The sequence below is a fragment of the Gopherus evgoodei genome, chromosome 3 (genome assembly GCF_007399415.2).
Source record: "Gopherus evgoodei ecotype Sinaloan lineage chromosome 3, rGopEvg1_v1.p, whole genome shotgun sequence".
In the NCBI taxonomy this organism is placed as follows: domain Eukaryota; kingdom Metazoa; phylum Chordata; order Testudines; family Testudinidae; genus Gopherus; species Gopherus evgoodei.
Window position 1 is genome coordinate 162,183,731 of NC_044324.1, and position 17,127 is coordinate 162,200,857.

Sequence of the window (17,127 nt, forward strand, 5' to 3'; positions counted from 1 at the left end):
CACTCAGAAAATGTAATCTACAAAAATAATTGGATTTATGAAGTCTCCTCCCAATGGATTTTTACATGGGATTCACTGATTCAGTCCTAGTGGTGGCAGTACAAATGGCATCTACATAGGAAACAAAGGCTAGGACATGAGCTCAGAATTTGGGAAGTAGAATAGCCACAGTAAGCAGTATGAGCATGTTGCAACAATAAAGAGGTCTGGAAACTTTTAAGCATATACCACAACAAAGCACTGTAGTATGGAAGATAAACAAAAGTCAAATGGGAAAAAAAGGTAAATAAAGACAATGTGCCATTAGTTTTGCAATAATGAAACAGTACCTTACATTATGAAAAAGATAAAACTGGACTGAAATAGTTACACAGATAATTGGTCTCAAATTTCTAGGAATTGCATATGCATAAGCCATACATTTGATCTTATCTACTAAATAATTATGTGGATAGAATTTCCACTGGGAAACTGAGCACTATAAAATATCTGTCATAAACTAGAATCCATTTCACAATAACAATACAAGAGAGAACTTCTAAGGTCATCATTTCACTGGGTATTAATCTTGGTGATAGTCTGTTGGCTTTTTTTTTTTAAATCATGGTACTTATTTTATCAGAAGTAGGAATCATTAACCCCAAGCAATGATTCCTTCTGGCCTTTGGTTTCTTTTGTTTTTAATATGAATTCTAGACTTCTTGTCAGTAAATTCTTCTAACAAGTACATGTCTCCATTGTTCAAAACTAACAAACTCAGGCAAACTTGTCACAAATGTCTGCCCTTTAAAAAAAAACAAAACAAAACAGAACCTGACTGGTTTTCATTACTGTCATACTGTGCAGAGAAAAACAGGGTTTAGTTTGAAAAGGGAAAAAAATTAGCCTACATGGAGCATCTTTAAAATGACAATTACACAATCAGTGTGCATTAATTGGCTCTCATTTAAGGACAGCAAGCTTTCTCTGTGAAGATAACAACACCCTGGCTTCAGTCCTCAGCCTTTTGAGACTGAGTGAGAGAAAAGAGGAGGTTAGGAATAGCCTGTCACTGGAGGCTTTGAGCACTGAATTATTAATTCAGGCAAAATACTACATTAAAATACCATTACGCTGACCAAAGGCAACACATTCAGAGTTTAAAAGGAACTTTCACACTTGGGTAAACTATCAAATACAGTATATGCTACTTAAAACAAAATTCAATTTACTTTCCTTTTGTTTCTTATTATTTTCTTTGACATTTCAACTGATCATCAAAGATGTTTGTTGAAGTTTGAGTTTGCTACCTTTATAGTTTGTTCTACTCCTCCTGCTGGGAATCCAGCAGGCTGGTTTGGGGACCTCAAAATCACTTTCAAGGCAACAGTCTACAAAGGATTAGAATTTCAGTACAGGATTAGGCAGACAGACAAGCCAGGCTGCAAGGGAAAAGGCTCTTATCCAAGCAGATCTTTAAGAACAGCAAAGGGAATACAGAATATCTCTAGCGAAGTAAATTGTTTTGGTTTAAATGTTCACCTTTTTTCCAACTCTGTTACATTGTGAGTCTCTCTAAAACTGAAATTTCATCCCTAATTCTCCCCATCTTCTTTTGCTATTGCAACATACGCCGTATTGTAAGAGACAACACTCATTTTTCTACGGTTCTACAGAGAACTGTATTAGCTGTAGAACTTGTGCAAAGACAGTAATTGGAGAATTTCAGACAACCACAAACATAAAACGGTGATATTATATATAAAGCTTTCTCTAACTATTGTTCTTCAAGATATGTTGCACATGCCATTCAATGTAGGTATATGTGCACCCTGAGCACAGATGCCAGAATTTTTTATTCTAGTGGTATCTGTCCGCTCGGCTCCAGTGCCCTCTGGTGCCGCACGCACATAACGCTGGTATAAAGGGCCCTGCTGACCCACTCGTCCTCAGTTTCTTCTAACTGATTCCGATAACAGGGGTTGGAGGTTGGGTTTTGGAATGGACATGTGCAACATATCTCAAAGAACAACAGTTACAGAAAGCTTAATAACTATTTTTTCCTCTTTAAGTACTTGCACATGTCTATTCCAACGTCGGTGACTCACAAGCAGTTGTACACGAGATGGGCTTGAAGTTCAAGGACAGGCTGACTGCAAGACTGCGCAGCTGAAGTTGGCATCATCTTTAGCCTGCTGGATGATGGCATAGTGCATTAAGAATGTGTGCACTGACAACCATGTTGCTGCTCTGCAGATGTCCTGAATAGGGACTTGCACTAGGAAAGCGGCCAAGGGGGCCTGCGATCTTGTGAAATGAGCAGTAATGTTAGCTGGGGACAAGATGCCTGTGAGTTTGTAACATGCATGAAATAATCCAGGATGAAATTATCTGGGAGGAGATGGGAAGACCCTTCATTATCTCTGCTAATGCTATGACCAGCTGAGTCAATCTGTGGAACGGTTTGGTAGTTCATATATAGAAAGCCTGAGCCCGTCTAACATTCAAAGAGTGTAGGCACTATTCCTCTCTGTTCACAATGCGACTTAGGGTAGAATACCTGCAGGAAGATTGCTTGACTGCAATGGAATTGCGAAACCACCTTTGAGAGGAATGACAGGTGTGGATTCAGCTGAATCTTATCCTTGAAGAAGATCGTATATGGTGGTTCCGATGGAAGGGTCTGGATCTCTGAAACCCTTCACGCCTGAGTGATGGCTACTAAGAAAGCCATTCTGCAGGAGAGCTGTAACAACAGCATGTTGCTAGTGGCTCAAACGGTGGACCAGTGAGTTTTGACAGGACAAGGTTTAGATCCCAGGGAGGAATGAGTTTTCTAACCTGGGGGGATATCCTCTCCAAGTCTTTAAGAAAATAGATAACCATCTTGTGTGAAAAAATGGATCAGTTGTTGACCCTGGAATGGAAGGCTGAATGACCTTGTGAACCTTGACTGAAGAGGGGGACAGACTTTGTTGTTCAGAAGCAGAAGGAACTCCAAAATGAGCTGCAGTGAGGACTGCATAATGAATTCCCTGTTGGTAGGACCAGATGGAGAAGCGCTCCCATTTTGCAAGGTTGGTGGCCCAGGTGGAGGGTTCTCTACAGCCTAGTAGGATTCTACAGACTTGCTCCTCATGATTCAGTCATAGAGCTTCCAGGCCATCAGATGAAGAGAGCTAAAGCTCGGATGGGAGCTGCAGGGTTGGTGCATAGGAGCCGGAAAAGGGACATGTCTCTGCTTCCAGGAGCTGCTTGAAGTAAGTGCTGCCTGGAGCCTGCACCTCTGAGCCTCTCCCTATGCCCCAATCCCCTTCCCTGATTCCCCTCCTGCCCTCTGAATTCCTTGATCCCAGCCCAGAGCATGTTCTTGCACCCCAAACCCCTCATCCCTAACCCCACCCCAGAGCCTGCACCCCCAACCAGAGCCTGCATCCCTTCCCGCACTCCAACCCCCTACCCTGATCCCCATCCTGCCTTCTGAACCCCTTGGTCCTAGCCCAAAGCATCCTTCTACACCCCAAACTTCTCATCCACAGCCCTCCACCTGAGCCCCCGCCACCAGAACCCTCACCCCCCCCACACCCCACTCCACCACCTCAGCCCAGAGCCCCCTCCTGCATCCTGAACTCCTCATATCTGGCCCCATCCCGGAGCCAACACCCCCATCTAGAGCATGCAACCCCTCCCACACCCCAACCCCAATTTTGTTAGCATTCATGGACTGCCATACAAGTTGTCCTCTTCACTTAAGGATTCAATATAAATGCCTTCATTAGTCAACTTCTGGACTGAAGTCTTTACTTCTTCCAGTACTTTTCAATGGACAGCTCTCTGATTGATCCAAATGTAGCTTCTATTGCTGGACAAAGATCTACTACTGTGGTAGCAGATGCCTGGATGGCATTGTTTAATGACCCAAATGGTTTCAACAGGAGACTTACAAGACAGAGAATGGCAATAGTCTTCTCTGAATGTAGTAGTGAAAGTAATCCACGAGCCTCACTAGCTAAATTCATCCCGTCTTGGTAGATACTTTCCAAAGCCAGAAATAATGGCTGGAGTAATTTTAAGACAACAGCCAAGGATTGCTCATGAGAAAGCCAGAGGGTTTTCCCAGATTGGACTAATTTGAACTTCAGTCCCAGTGTATTTTCAAGATATTCAGTCTTTTTGGACTCTTGCTGAAAAAAAAATATAATGAAGACACTAAATTTATAGCTTTTTAAATGTCTTTGAAGAGTTTGCAGCTCGTACTAGCGCTAGTTGGAGTAGATGGCCTCTGCAGTGTGTATAGGAGAAATTACGGTTACATTTTTCTCTGAGCAAAGCTTTTACTCCACCATGTCTTCCAGAGAAGTTTGCAGCTCCATCAAATGCACAAGCAGCCATCTTTCTGGGGTCTAACTGACAAGCATTTAACTCTTCTAAGATGTGGGTTGTCACAGATGCAGCCGATGTGTCTTCTATAACTTCAACATCTGGACATGCATCTACTGGCCTATCACTGACATCAAGATAACGTACGCAGTGACTTAAGTTGATGCCCATTTGCATTGGTGCATTCATCAGCCATGTGTGCAAATTTTTTGAGAGAGTTCTTCACTTTTTCAACGGCTGAGTCTTTTACTGTTGCACCACATGCTTCTAGCCAGTTAGCTGAGTTTCTTGCAGAAAGACAGTGAGCATTTGCTGGTCTTGTTCAGAACAAATGTTCAACGGCAGGATGAACAAGTGACACCGCACTTAACATTGGCCTCCAGTTTGTAGTGTGTGGTATCTCTTGCTTAAATAGAAAGTATGCCACAGTCATGTTTGTTTGCATAAACTGTGTTGTGTCTCCAGCATTCTTAACAGCCTCATTAACACTCACCAATGTTGTCCTTGGTCAGTGGAGACTCAGACTTCAGAGGTGCTTTCACGAGTTCACCTCCCAGGTAGGGGGCAAGAAGGCACCTTGGTCATTCCTCCAGTTGCTCACTGTTCGCTCTGGCCACTGTGGTTCATTGTGCCACCATTCACTCCACTGCTCTGTTGCCAATGGCCCTGCACAGTCACCTTCTGCTGCCACCTGCCACTGTGACCTCTGTGAGTTGGTCTCGAGGTTCCACCAGCTCTCAGTGATTTCAGCTGAGCTCTCAGTGGGGGAACCTTGCTGCTAGTGCAGACTGGGCCGTCTCTTCCACAGAAACACTGTCCCACAGCAGATCTAAGCACTTAGACCTGATTATCAGTGACTTCAGCTGTACCGGTCACTTAACAGAACAAAAGGCTCTCTATGGAGCCTAATCAGCTCTGTCTTTAAACAGTGGAGAGGGGCAGGTCAAATAGTACTTGTGATTCAGGCAGACCATCAAGCAAAACACCTGCCCCCACCTTCGCTCTTGATGCCCTCAATCAGCAGAGGTTACAGTTCTACTGCCCTTTACTCATACAATAAGAATAACAATATTTTATTACCTCCCCCTCCCCCCAACATTCAAGTGATTTGTAACCCAATCCCAGCCAAAATCTATCACTTGGGCCACACAGCTCTGTCTGCTGGATATCTAGGTAGATTAGGTGTGAATGTAAATATAGTCTGGTCCTGAAGCCTTTCCCCCCAGATCAGAGCTCATCACTAGCTGTCAGGGAGAGCACATTTAGACTTTGCTTACAAATCATAATTTTTAATTATTAGGATGGCCAACATCACCGAAATGAATGCACTGATATTGTCATTAAAAACAACAACTGTACAAGGAAGCTAGTCTATGTCCATACTTTTCAAATCTATTATACTTTTTCAGATACATATATTTTATCATATACTTTATATGCTTTTAAAGTACGTATTAATGTTTCAATTTCAAATCAAATGTCCAAACAATCACTAAATTGGCAACACTGCATATAACTATTTCACAAAAGGAGGGAGGGGGGTGTTGGGGAAATTCAGGGGGGATGTAGGGAAATCTCTGGAGCTGTCCGATGTGGGTCTCGCTCTATCCCTGTCCCCCTGCCTGTTTGTCTTTGGCACCGATGATCAGCTCTTCTCCTGGTGCTTTTTGTGTTTCTTCTTAGGCAACGGAGAAGAAGATTGGTGCCCAGACTCTCAACTGGTGAGAAGAGTGCCCTGCACTGAAGCTGAGGTGCTTGATGCTGAGTCTGAGCATGGCTCCAAAGCAAGTCTTAGAGCTGCCTCCATGAGAAGCACCTTCACCCCGGTCCCCAGTCCTTCTTGGTGCAGGTTATGAAGTCCCTGCCAGGCTGGAAGTGGTCTTTTCTGTGAGATTCCCCTAAGCACCTGAGACAATGCAAGTGTGGGTCACTCAGTGGTATCGACTTGCCACAGGAAGCATATTGCTTGAAGCCTGGCAATCAAGGCATGACCCAGCACCGGAAGGTGAACAGCCTTGCTGACTAAGTGCACAGGCATTCAAAACTATCTAACTATTACAATTAACTACTACCAAACTACAATAACTATTTACACTAAGAGGTAGGAAAAAGTCACTAGGAGAAATTGCCTGAGCAATGAGAAGCTTCAGCTATTGTCACAGCTGCTAAGAAGGAACTGAGGGGGAAGTGAGGCAGGCCCTTATACCAGCATTATGAGCATGTCGTACCAGAGGGCACTAGAAGGCCGTGCACCATTCCAGTGATGGTGGGGAGGAAACTCCAGTGAGGCCTGGTGGACTTGGCCTTAGCCTGCTCTCTGGTATAAGAGAAGCTGGTGAGGCCGCACTGGTGGAGTCCCAGGGTGAAATGGTCATAGAATGTGTCCATGGGGATAGGAGGCAATACTACTACTATGGCACAGGTGCCCCTGAGGTTCGGGACAGGTTTAAGTGGCAATGGTTGGGGCAGTAAAGGGCCTGGGGTAGTGGAGCACAGACCTGGGACCCTTCCCAAGTGGGAAGGTGGGCAGAGGGAGAAAGCCCAAGATAGGGAAAGGGGAAATTCCCCTAAGAAGAATAGAGACTCCTGAACAGAAAACCCCTAGACAGCAGAGCCCGAGAAGGGAGAGGGAAGCTATGGGCAAGATGTCCACCCCAGGGACCTTGACTAGAATGCCCGGTGGAGGCCCTTATTAGCGGACCCTCAAGGGAAGAGACACCGGCCCTGTTGGACAAGTGTGGGGCACCAGGAAGCCCTGAGTGTCCAGGACAGAATCAGGACTAACCCTGAACCCCTGATGGAAAGGAAGCAGGGAGGGGACAGGGGAACTCCCAAGGGGCTGTGAATGGTGCCAAGACCTGTATGTCACAGTAGAGCTGTGGGGCCATCCACCCCCCAACCGCACAACGTAGTTTCGGGGAGGGGGGGAGATGAAGGAAACCCACACGGAAAACCCTGGGATTGACCTGAAAGAGGGGAAAAGACTCCCTCCTAGAGCCCTCCCCGCGTCCTGGGGCAGAGGAAGGAGAGGAGGGGTAAACCTGGTGATTCTAGAAGGAGGGGAGGTGTGTGACAGACTGCTGGGCAAAGGGTTGCAGATTCAGTCCTCTGTCACACCTGCTCCTCGTTAAGGGAACAAATTAGAGTGGGATGGAGGTAATCTGGACCGTCATAACTTTAGTCCCAGATTTGGACCTTAGCGTCCAAAATATGGGGGTTAGCATGAAAACCTCCAAACTTAGTTACCAGCTTGGACCTGGTACTTGCTGCCACCACCCAAAAAATTATAGTGTTTTGGGGCACTCTGGTCCCCCTGAAAAACCTTCCCTGGGGACCCCAAGACCCAAATCCCTTGAGTCTCACAACAAAGGGAAATAATCCTTTTTCCCTTCCCCCCTCCAGGTGCTCCTGGAGAGATACACAGACACAAGCTCTGTGAATCCAACAGAGTGACTCCCCCCTCTCCGTTTCCAGTCCTGGAAACAAAAGCACTTTCCTCTTCACCCAGAGGGAATGCAAAATCAGGCTAGCAAATCCAACACACACAGATCTCCCCCTGATTTCTTCCTCCCACCAATTCCCTGGTGAGTACAGACTCAATTTCCCTGAAATTTTCCAGAAAAGAAAACTCCAACAGGTCTCAAAAAGAAAGCTTTATATAAAAGAAAGAAAATACATACAAATGGTCTCTCTGTATTAAGGTGACAAAATATCAGGGTCAATTGCTTAGAAGAAATATGAATAAACAGCCTTATTCAAAAAGAATACAAATCAAAGCACTCCAGCACTTATATTCATGCAAATACCAAAGAAAAGAAACCATATAACTTACTATCTGATCTCTTTGTCCTTACACTTAGAACAGAAGATTAGAAAACAGAAACTACTTCTCCAAAGCTCAGAGAAAGCAGGCAGACAGACAAAAGACTCAGACACAAACTTCCCTCCACCCAGAGTGAAAAAATCCGGTTTCCTGATTGGTCCCTCTGGTCAGGTGCTTCAGGTGAAAGAGACATTAACCCTTAGCTATCTGTTTATGACAAGACTGCTGGGCAAAGGGTTGCAGATTCAGTCCTCTGTCACACCTGCTCCTCGTTAAGGGAACAAATTAGAGTGGGATGGAGGTAATCTGGACCTAATTGGGGCAAGCAAGAGGAAAGGGAAAAGGCAGGGAATGAAAGCGGGGAGGCAGCTCTCCCCTCCCTCCTGCCTGCAGATGGTGAAGGATGACTTGTCCATGGTGAAACATTGGTGGGAACAAGCCTGAGAATAAAGTGCACCAGTGGTTACTAAACCCAGGGTCTCTGAGTGATTTTGTGAACCTTGCAGAGGCAGAAGCCAAAGGGGCCCCACCATACTCTGCTACAGGGATTTATTTATTTTTAAATATAAATGCTCTTTCAGAATAAGAATTGATATCCAAGTTTCAACTGAGAGTAAATATTTACATGTGGTTAATAATATAATACACCCTACTATAGGCCTGTTGGAATCCATTATAGCGAGGGATTCATTATACTGAAAAAAAACAAACAAAACAAAAAAAAAGATAAATTGCTGGAGTAAGTTAATGAAGTTGCTTTGAATAAACGCATTAGCTAAATTAATTAATTATTAATAATGATAACAACAACCATTTGTGACATGCATCCAGTATTTTGCGTTAATTCACTGAAGAACGCAGCACAAAAAACCCTCAAATCTCAAATTGAAATGGAACATTCAAAAACAGGCAAACATGAAAAATTTAAAAGAGCATCAACAAATTTTCAGTTTTGTTTCAATTCAAAAATAAGAATGCCAAATGTTGATTTAAGTCTCAGTTCTAAAAAAAAATTAACAATTTTGCCTTGCTGCACCAGTTGCATGGAAGTGGTACATGCCAACATCAGTATTTGATGGAGTTGTAGGATTTTTTTTGCCTCAACATCCTGTGTTTACATCAATGCAATAGCAGTTTCTAACCCAATTACTGCCTCAGATGCAAGTGGGGCAGGGGATACTGGTTTGTCTGCCTCATGGACTTCATTTTCTTGGGAATTTGACCTCCCAATACTTTTTTAATGATGTCGTCATCTGTCAGCATGATGGTCATTGCACACTCATCATCCATGTGAAACCAGTCATTCACTACAGCTACAGGATCCTCTACTCCATTCGGCAAATGAAGTGTTTGGACATCTGACAAAAGTTGCTCGTTGTTGTCATTTTCTAGTTGGAGCACTTCCGCATCATGATTGACAGTTGGCAGGGAGGGTCCTAATGTCTTGTTCCAAACGTTTCTGACATTTCCTGAATGAATACCGGACCATGCTGCAAGATGTATCAAATCTTTCAGAGTGAAGGATGTCAAAAAAGTCACATAGCCTGTATTCCTTGTGATTAGGATTTCCCTCAGTAGCCTTTTTCTGCACTGCTACTTGGATGCTGCAATTATCCCACCATCCATCAGCTGGATTTTGACTTTGTGTTTTAGGTAAGTAGACAAATTTAATTTTTCCAGCAGAATGTTCACTAACTGGTGTGCAGGGAGTGTGCTGGGCAGTTGTCCGGGAGTAACAGGGCTCTTCCATCTTAATGTGTCTTAACAATAGGGACACAGTCCTCAATACACCATGAGTTAAAAATTTCCCCTGTCATCCAGACTTTTCTGGAGTTCTTGTAACTGACTAGATTGGACTTCATATTAACATGATGAAGCATAGTGGCTGTCATGACTTTTCCAATGCAACAGTGGGATAATTTTGGAATTCCACTTGCATTTGTACACAACAGAAATGTCACCCTTTCCCTTCAGCATTTTATATCCCTTCACCATATCTGCTCTCTGGGACAATGTCCCTGTCAGGCATACATTTCCAAAACAACCCTGTTCATTGGCAGTGTATATCTGCTCAAGCGTATAACCTCCTGGTAACAAAAGTTAAGCTTTGTAAGAAAGTTGTCTACAGCCTCATCATCACATGGACGCGACTCACCAACAATTTCAGTTCCTGAATGTTATGCCTTTTTTGAAATTCTACAGTCATCCACCCGATGCTTTGAATGTTGTTTCAGGATTAATTTGCTTTGCCAAGATATGTTTGCCAAGGGTCAGTCCTGGGGCCGATTTTGTTCAATATCGTTCATTAAACGATCTGGAGGATGGCATGGATTGCACCCTCAGCAAGTCTGAAGATGACACTAAACTGGTAGGAGTGGTAGATAATGCTGGAGGGTAGAGATAGGATACAGAGGGACCCAGACAAATTAGAGGATTGGGCCAAAAGAAATCTGATGAGGTTCAACAAGGACAGTGCAGAGTCCTGCCTTAGGAAGGAAGAATCCCATACACTGCTACAAACTAGAACCAGGTGGCTAGGCAGCAGTTCTGCAGAAAAGGATCTAGGGGTACAGTGGATGAGAAGCTGGATATGAGTCAACAGTGTGCCCTTGTTGCCAAGAAGGCTAATGGCATTTTGGGCTGTTAAGTAGGAGCATTGCCAGCAGATTCCCCTCTATTTGGCACTGGTGAAGCCTCATCTGGAGTACTGCAATCTAGTTTTGGGCCCCACCACTACAAGGATGTGGAAAAATTGGAAAGAGTCCAGCAGAAGGCAAGCAAAAATTATTAGGGCACTGAAGCACATGACTTATGAGGAGAGGCTGAGGGAACTGGATTATCTAGTCTGCAGAAGAGAAGAATGAGGGGGATTTGATAGCTGCTTCAACTACCTGAAAGGGGGTTCCAAAGAGGATGGATCTAGACTGTTCTCAGTGGTAGAAGATGACAGAACAAGGAGTAATGGTCTCAAGTTGCAGAGGGGGAGGTTTAGGTTGGATATTAGGAAAAACCGTTTTCAATGGGAGGTGGTGAAGCACTGGAATGGGTTACCTAGAGAGGTGGTAGAATCTCCTTCCTTGGAGGTTTTTAAAGTCAGACTTGACAAAGCCCTGGCTGGGATGATTTAGTTGGGGATTAGATCCTGCTTTGAGCAGGGTGTTGGACTAGATGACTTCCTGAGGTCCCTTCCTACCCTTATTCTATGATTTGCTTTTTCGCAAATGATCAGTCCAGATACAGGATTACCGTTGCTTCTGCACTGCTAGAACCACAAGACTGCTTCATTTAGTGCATCATCATCAGATTTCATAATTTCTTTGTGACAGTCCTTTGTCAAGTTTGACTTTATGGACAAATAGTTGGAGATTTTTCTGTTTTTTTTTTATGTTCCAATTGTGCTTTTTCATAGACCGTACTCACATCCGAGATCTGCCTGCATTGCTCTTTTATTCAAATGATCAATAATTTCTAGCTTTATTGCATCAGAAATTGATTTTCGCTTTGGAGGCATGGCTCATACTTTACTGACACTTTTGTTTCAGAGGCACAATGTGACTTTCGTGACTCTTCCGTTTTGGAAGCACAGCATGAATATATGGCACTGGATAAAAATTGTGCATGTATGTGCAACATCCTTTTGTTTGTTTGTTTATACTACTGTAGTTGGGATCCAGGGACCAGGATTATTATAGCCGAAGGTTCATAATTATGAAAGGCATTATAGATAATGTGTACTATATCTTAAATGGTCATCTGCTAACAGATCCTTAATCGCAGTGTTGCTATAGAAGGCTCTGGAAAAATATACACAGCCCCAACATGCCTAATCTGGTGACAAGACTCTTATTTTCCTTAACAAAGGAGTACAGACAGACACCATTTTAACTTGTACACCATTGACTAGTTCATTTTCTTCTCTTTGTTAAGATTTCTTTCCCTCATCGAACACTAACACCCTTTCCAAACTAATTTTCAATGAGGAGAGCATGTCCACTATTCAGCGAATAACTAAATGACTGGGTATTCTATCAAAAACACTATTCTGCATTCAATGAAATTATTAGCAATTATCAGACACAAACTAATTCAGTGAAAATCTCTGAATATAATACTAACATACTAATAGCTTTCTGGGGGGTATTAACAGAAGTGTCATATGTAAGATATGGGATGTTATTGTTCTGCTCTACTTGGCACTAGTGAGACCTCAGCTGGAGTACTGTGTCCAATTCTGGGCACCACACTTTCAGTAAGATGTGGACAAATTAGAGAGTCCAGAGCAGAGCAACAAAAACTATAATAAACATTTAGAAAACCTGATCTATGAGGAAAAGTTAAGATAGTGGGCATGTTTAGTCTTGTGTATTTACAGGCTTAAGATCTATACCCTCAAAGTGGGATTTCCAGGAGTAGCTAAGTTACTTAGGCACTCACATTTCAATGAAAATCATTTCTGCTTCTAAGTCAGCTAGGCACTTTTGAAAAATCCCACAATTTTTTTTAAAGTACTTTAAAGATAATTTAAGGGTTTTTTCAGCTCTCCTGTGACTGGAAAAGAACCTGACTAAATGACTATGGAGTAAAGATAGTGAACATGATTGTACACAAAGTCAAATACAAAATAAATTAACCGGACAAACACCCCCCCACCCCCCAAAAAAAATTGCCCCTTCCCTCATATTTAACTTTTTTCATGTATATTGATGTTAGAAGTTATTTGTAACTATAGTAGGTACAAACATTTCAGACAGAAAGGAGATTTTTCAAATTGATGGTGTTCCTTTAAATGTTATTAACTCCATTGGATTGTACTGTTTTTGTATCCACTGTGCTTTTGTAAGTTTGAGCTTCAGGGCAGAGACCTTTATTTGTTTAGCTCAGATCATTATCAGGGGAGCTGACAGAACTATCTATACTTAATGCCCAACACTTCCCATTACTTGACCTTTTTTCAGCTCATTATACTATTGCCAAACTTAAATTGTTCAGGCTGATATTTTCCATGCCAGGTGTTGGCTTCAGGTTGATGATTTCTTTTGGAAACTTTCAGGAAAAAAAGTTCAGCAATTTCTGAGAATGAGAGTAGTGAAAAATACACTGTTTAGCCCATGTTAAAACAATAAATCCATTTCTTTGAGAACTTCAAGCACTTCTATGCTTTGGACCTAGGGTTTGAAATTGGGTGGGAAGGAAAGAATAAGAGTTCAAAAATCACCCTTTTGGGCAATTTTTTCACTGGATTGTTCTCACTTTCACCCCTTTTACAAGAAACAACACACACTGGAACCCATCCTTTGGTGACTATGTTGCTCCTCATGTGCCGATTCCAAGAATATCATTTATACATTTTTATCTATCACAGAAAATATGTGAGCCAAGGTGAATCTACCAAATGTTAATTTGATGACAAATTTACTGTAGCATGAATGCTGTCACTCACTGAGTGACACACACGCCTTCTGCAAATATCCCTGTAACCTAAAAAAAAGTTTCCTGAGCTACAAAATAGGAGATCAAGAGTTCAAATCACACTTCTTCTAAATGCTATTTTATTTTCTCATGCAATTCACTACCGTTATGACTGACTACAGCCATAAACCCCAATCTAGAAGACAGTTAGGGAAGAGATGCTGATTTCCCTCCCACACCCTTTTTCAAAAATAAATTAGCAAAGACATTATGCAAGAACACTGCAGGCAGAAAACCCAGGTCTCTTAAAATGACAGTAACCAATCTTATCCACTACACTATACTGACTTTTAGAGGGACTAAACCAATTCCAGTTATTCTTTCACTAAACATTATAAATCATATCCTCTATCCCACAGCCAGGCATAAACTCCAGGATTCCTGATCACCAATATTCTTCTGTTGACTAGTAAATAGTTCTGTTATTCACTGTAAAAGTGTGTGTCAAGTCCCCCTCCCGTGTTAAGTCTAGAAAGGGTCTAGCAATTCTTGCGTAGCTCAAACAGTAAGGGCCTAAGATAGGGATGTGTAGGTCAAGCAGTTCAAACCCTACTGCTGATCTATGTTGGGGGATGGCATGCGTGCATGTGATTCACACAGTGAAAAGGCCACTTTCAAACAGGTGTTGTAATTAAGAACCATAACAGTGACTGGAGCGACATTAAGGCAAAATAATTTCCCAAATGCATGGATTATGGGAAAGTCAGATGTGTTGATCTGTTGATATAATTGTCATAAAAACATTTGAAGTCACTATTAAGGTTTTGCATCATAGGACAAGTTTGATTAAGCTAGGTATTGCGTACGTGTATTCGTTGCAGCTAGAAATGAAAGCCTATGGAACATTAGAGTGTATTATTGACAGCGCGCAGGCAATAAGGTAGAAAGGAATGTACCAGTCAATCCCTTTCTTATTTCCATGTGTGACAGATTGTGGATATATCTGTCAACTTGTAAACTTCATTTTGTTTTGTGAATCTCATTTTGGTTCAGAGGCTCTACTTTGCATCATAACCTCCTTTGTGTATCCATTTTGTAGCCAGATATAATGTGGTTTACAAACCCCACAATGGGCCTGAAAGGGTTAAAAGGCAATAGTGGGTCCAATAGACTTGCTCCTCCAGGCCTGCTGAGCATGCTCCTACTGGAGAAGTGAGTTGAAGGGATCTGAGAAACCCATGCAAATGGTGAGGGGATGAGCTGCAGGAGAGATGACTTCTCTGGGAAGCCAGACAAAAGACAGCCTGAGAGGGCACACAGATTGGGTAAGGCTCATAGACAGTGCCTTCTCCAACCACCCTCCCTTTGAGGTCCTGCAGAGCCCTGCTCCTTTTGTCTCTTTTGTTAACTGACTGACTGTTTGGACTCTAGGGGCCATGCCCCAAACTGAGGGACATATATGCAGAAAGTAGACAAGGGCAGTGGACTCAGACTTGCTGCAGGGAGGATCCTGGTCTGAGACCCGGTGAAGTGGGAGGGCCTGGGCCTGGATCCCCCTACCACACTACTTTAAGATCTGTTGCCCAGATGTGGGTGGAAACCAGGAGGGTCCACCTTAAGGTCAGGAACCAGGCACCTCTACTATCCTGAAAGAGATGCAAGGGGCTGGAGGGCCAGTGGCATCATCTGCTAGGCTGTCTGGCCCTCCAAGCGACCTATCACACAGGGGTTTGAGACCTATGTCTGAGAAGCTATGACAGAACAATCAAGGGCCAACAACATTGAATGACTATTCCCTACTGGGTTTTCTATCAGTAGGACCCTTGAATCTGAATGACTCTCAGCCCAGAAGCTGATGGGGGACATGGAGCCTGAAATTTTCCTAGGAAGAAGCACATGGGTAAACAGAGGATACAGGCTGTTTTAAAAAGGTGTTTTTCTAAGCCAGAGGCCAGACCACCATGACAGGCAAGACCACTGAGCCAAGGAGAGCAGAAAGAGCTGCCAAGCCTAAGGATGCAGACCAAGCCTCAGACTCATAGGAGGATGTAAGGTCAGGCTAGGGGAGTGTGCTCAGGATTTTGTTGTTTTTCATAGATCTGTAACTTTCAAGCATGTACTTTATTAAGAAGCCAGTGGTTAAGAAATTCTTTTGCTAGGCCTTTGTTCCTTGCTTTCCTGGACCTGAAGAGCTAACTGAGAAATCAGAGCTCCCACAGCCTGAAGGACTGTGGGGAAAGCATCTAACGAAGTGGGAGCTTGGGAGTATTGTCAGACACAGGGTCTGCATGTGGGAGTGTGCTGGAGGGACCTAGAGCTAGTACAGTGATCAGTCACTACCCTGATGAAGGGCTCTTAGAAACATAAGGGCCTGGAATTTGGGACCCATTACAACAGACTGGTGTCCATCCAGAAAGGTAGCCTGGGCCAGGTTGTGACACCATGCTTGTCAGGTTTTGGGTAGATAGGGTGTGTCCTACTGCAACCTTAACTGTAACTAAACATTGTTTTTGTTTGTTAATAAATATTACACTGGAAAACCAGTCTGGAAAAATGTAGAACTGGCTTGATCGGCAGCATCCTCAAAAGTTGGTTTTGGTTTGAAAGGATGGCTCTCGAGCTACACTTGAAGTCTCCACTCCCCAAAATCACATTTATAGGGGTCTAGTCTCAGTTATTTGCAAGTTATAATGGCATAATTCCAACCAGTGTTAGTGAGAGGTAACCATGTACATCTCACACAGATCAATGGGAGATTAGTTTGTTTAGTTTCTCACTTGGGCAAAAAAGTGGAAAAAATTAAACTCACTTGCAGGAAACTTTTGTTCGATCAACCACCATGGTCCATTGCTGCTGATTAGTGGAAACCTCAATGTAGTAACTATAGCTCCGATCATCACAGTCCCAGAGAAGTAATCTGGACAGGGAGAAATAGAATAGAGAAGTGATCAGTAAAATTACCACTAAACCAAGCTGCTCATTTTTTTTTCAGTCTTTTCTATCTTCTCTTTAATCCTTATTTAGCTAAATTGTTTGTTCTACAATGTGTCTCTAATGCTTAGTGTTCCCTGTTGATAACCTTTTTCTTTCAAACATTATTTCGGGTGTTCCTCCAAGTCCCAACTATTCACACTACTTTATGTTAAAGCCAACAAAAATCTGTAATATATTCCCTATAGTCATTCTACAACATTTATCCAGTTTATTTTTAATTTATTTACAAATCTATATATACTCTATTTCAATTGCCAAGTGAAACTGCCAGTGTATCACTGGCTTGAAGATCTGTTTGGATAATGTGGCTGTGTAAAGAAAGCACAGCTCAAGGGCCAGAAGAAAAATAAAGCAGACACTGATGGTGTGGAATACTGTCCTCTTGCACATATTCTCTTATTGTGGCAAACACGCAAGGATTACTCACTAACAGAGAACTCAAGGCCTGCATATGAAATGGGAATTCCTCATCTCTATGCTTCATAAAATGAGGAGCCTTGGATCAAATTGACAAAAAAAGAAAAAGTAAAACTGGCCTATTC

General features: G+C 42.8%; 1 protein-coding gene across 5 annotated transcripts in view; it reads right to left on the minus strand.

Annotated features, from left to right (window-relative positions):
* The window catches only part of BTBD9 (BTB domain containing 9), a 458,382-nt gene that overhangs the window by 203,129 nt on the left and 238,126 nt on the right, over window positions 1-17,127 (minus strand). For 4 of the 5 annotated variants that reach the window (XM_030557270.1, XM_030557266.1, XM_030557267.1 and 1 more), the window contains one exon: window positions 16,401-16,508. In XM_030557270.1, coding sequence (XP_030413130.1) covers window positions 16,401-16,508 — 108 coding nt within the window. Of the gene's footprint in view, window positions 1-6,015; window positions 6,266-16,400; window positions 16,509-17,127 lie in introns of those variants that run through there. The other variant, XM_030557271.1, reaches the window with a different exon arrangement.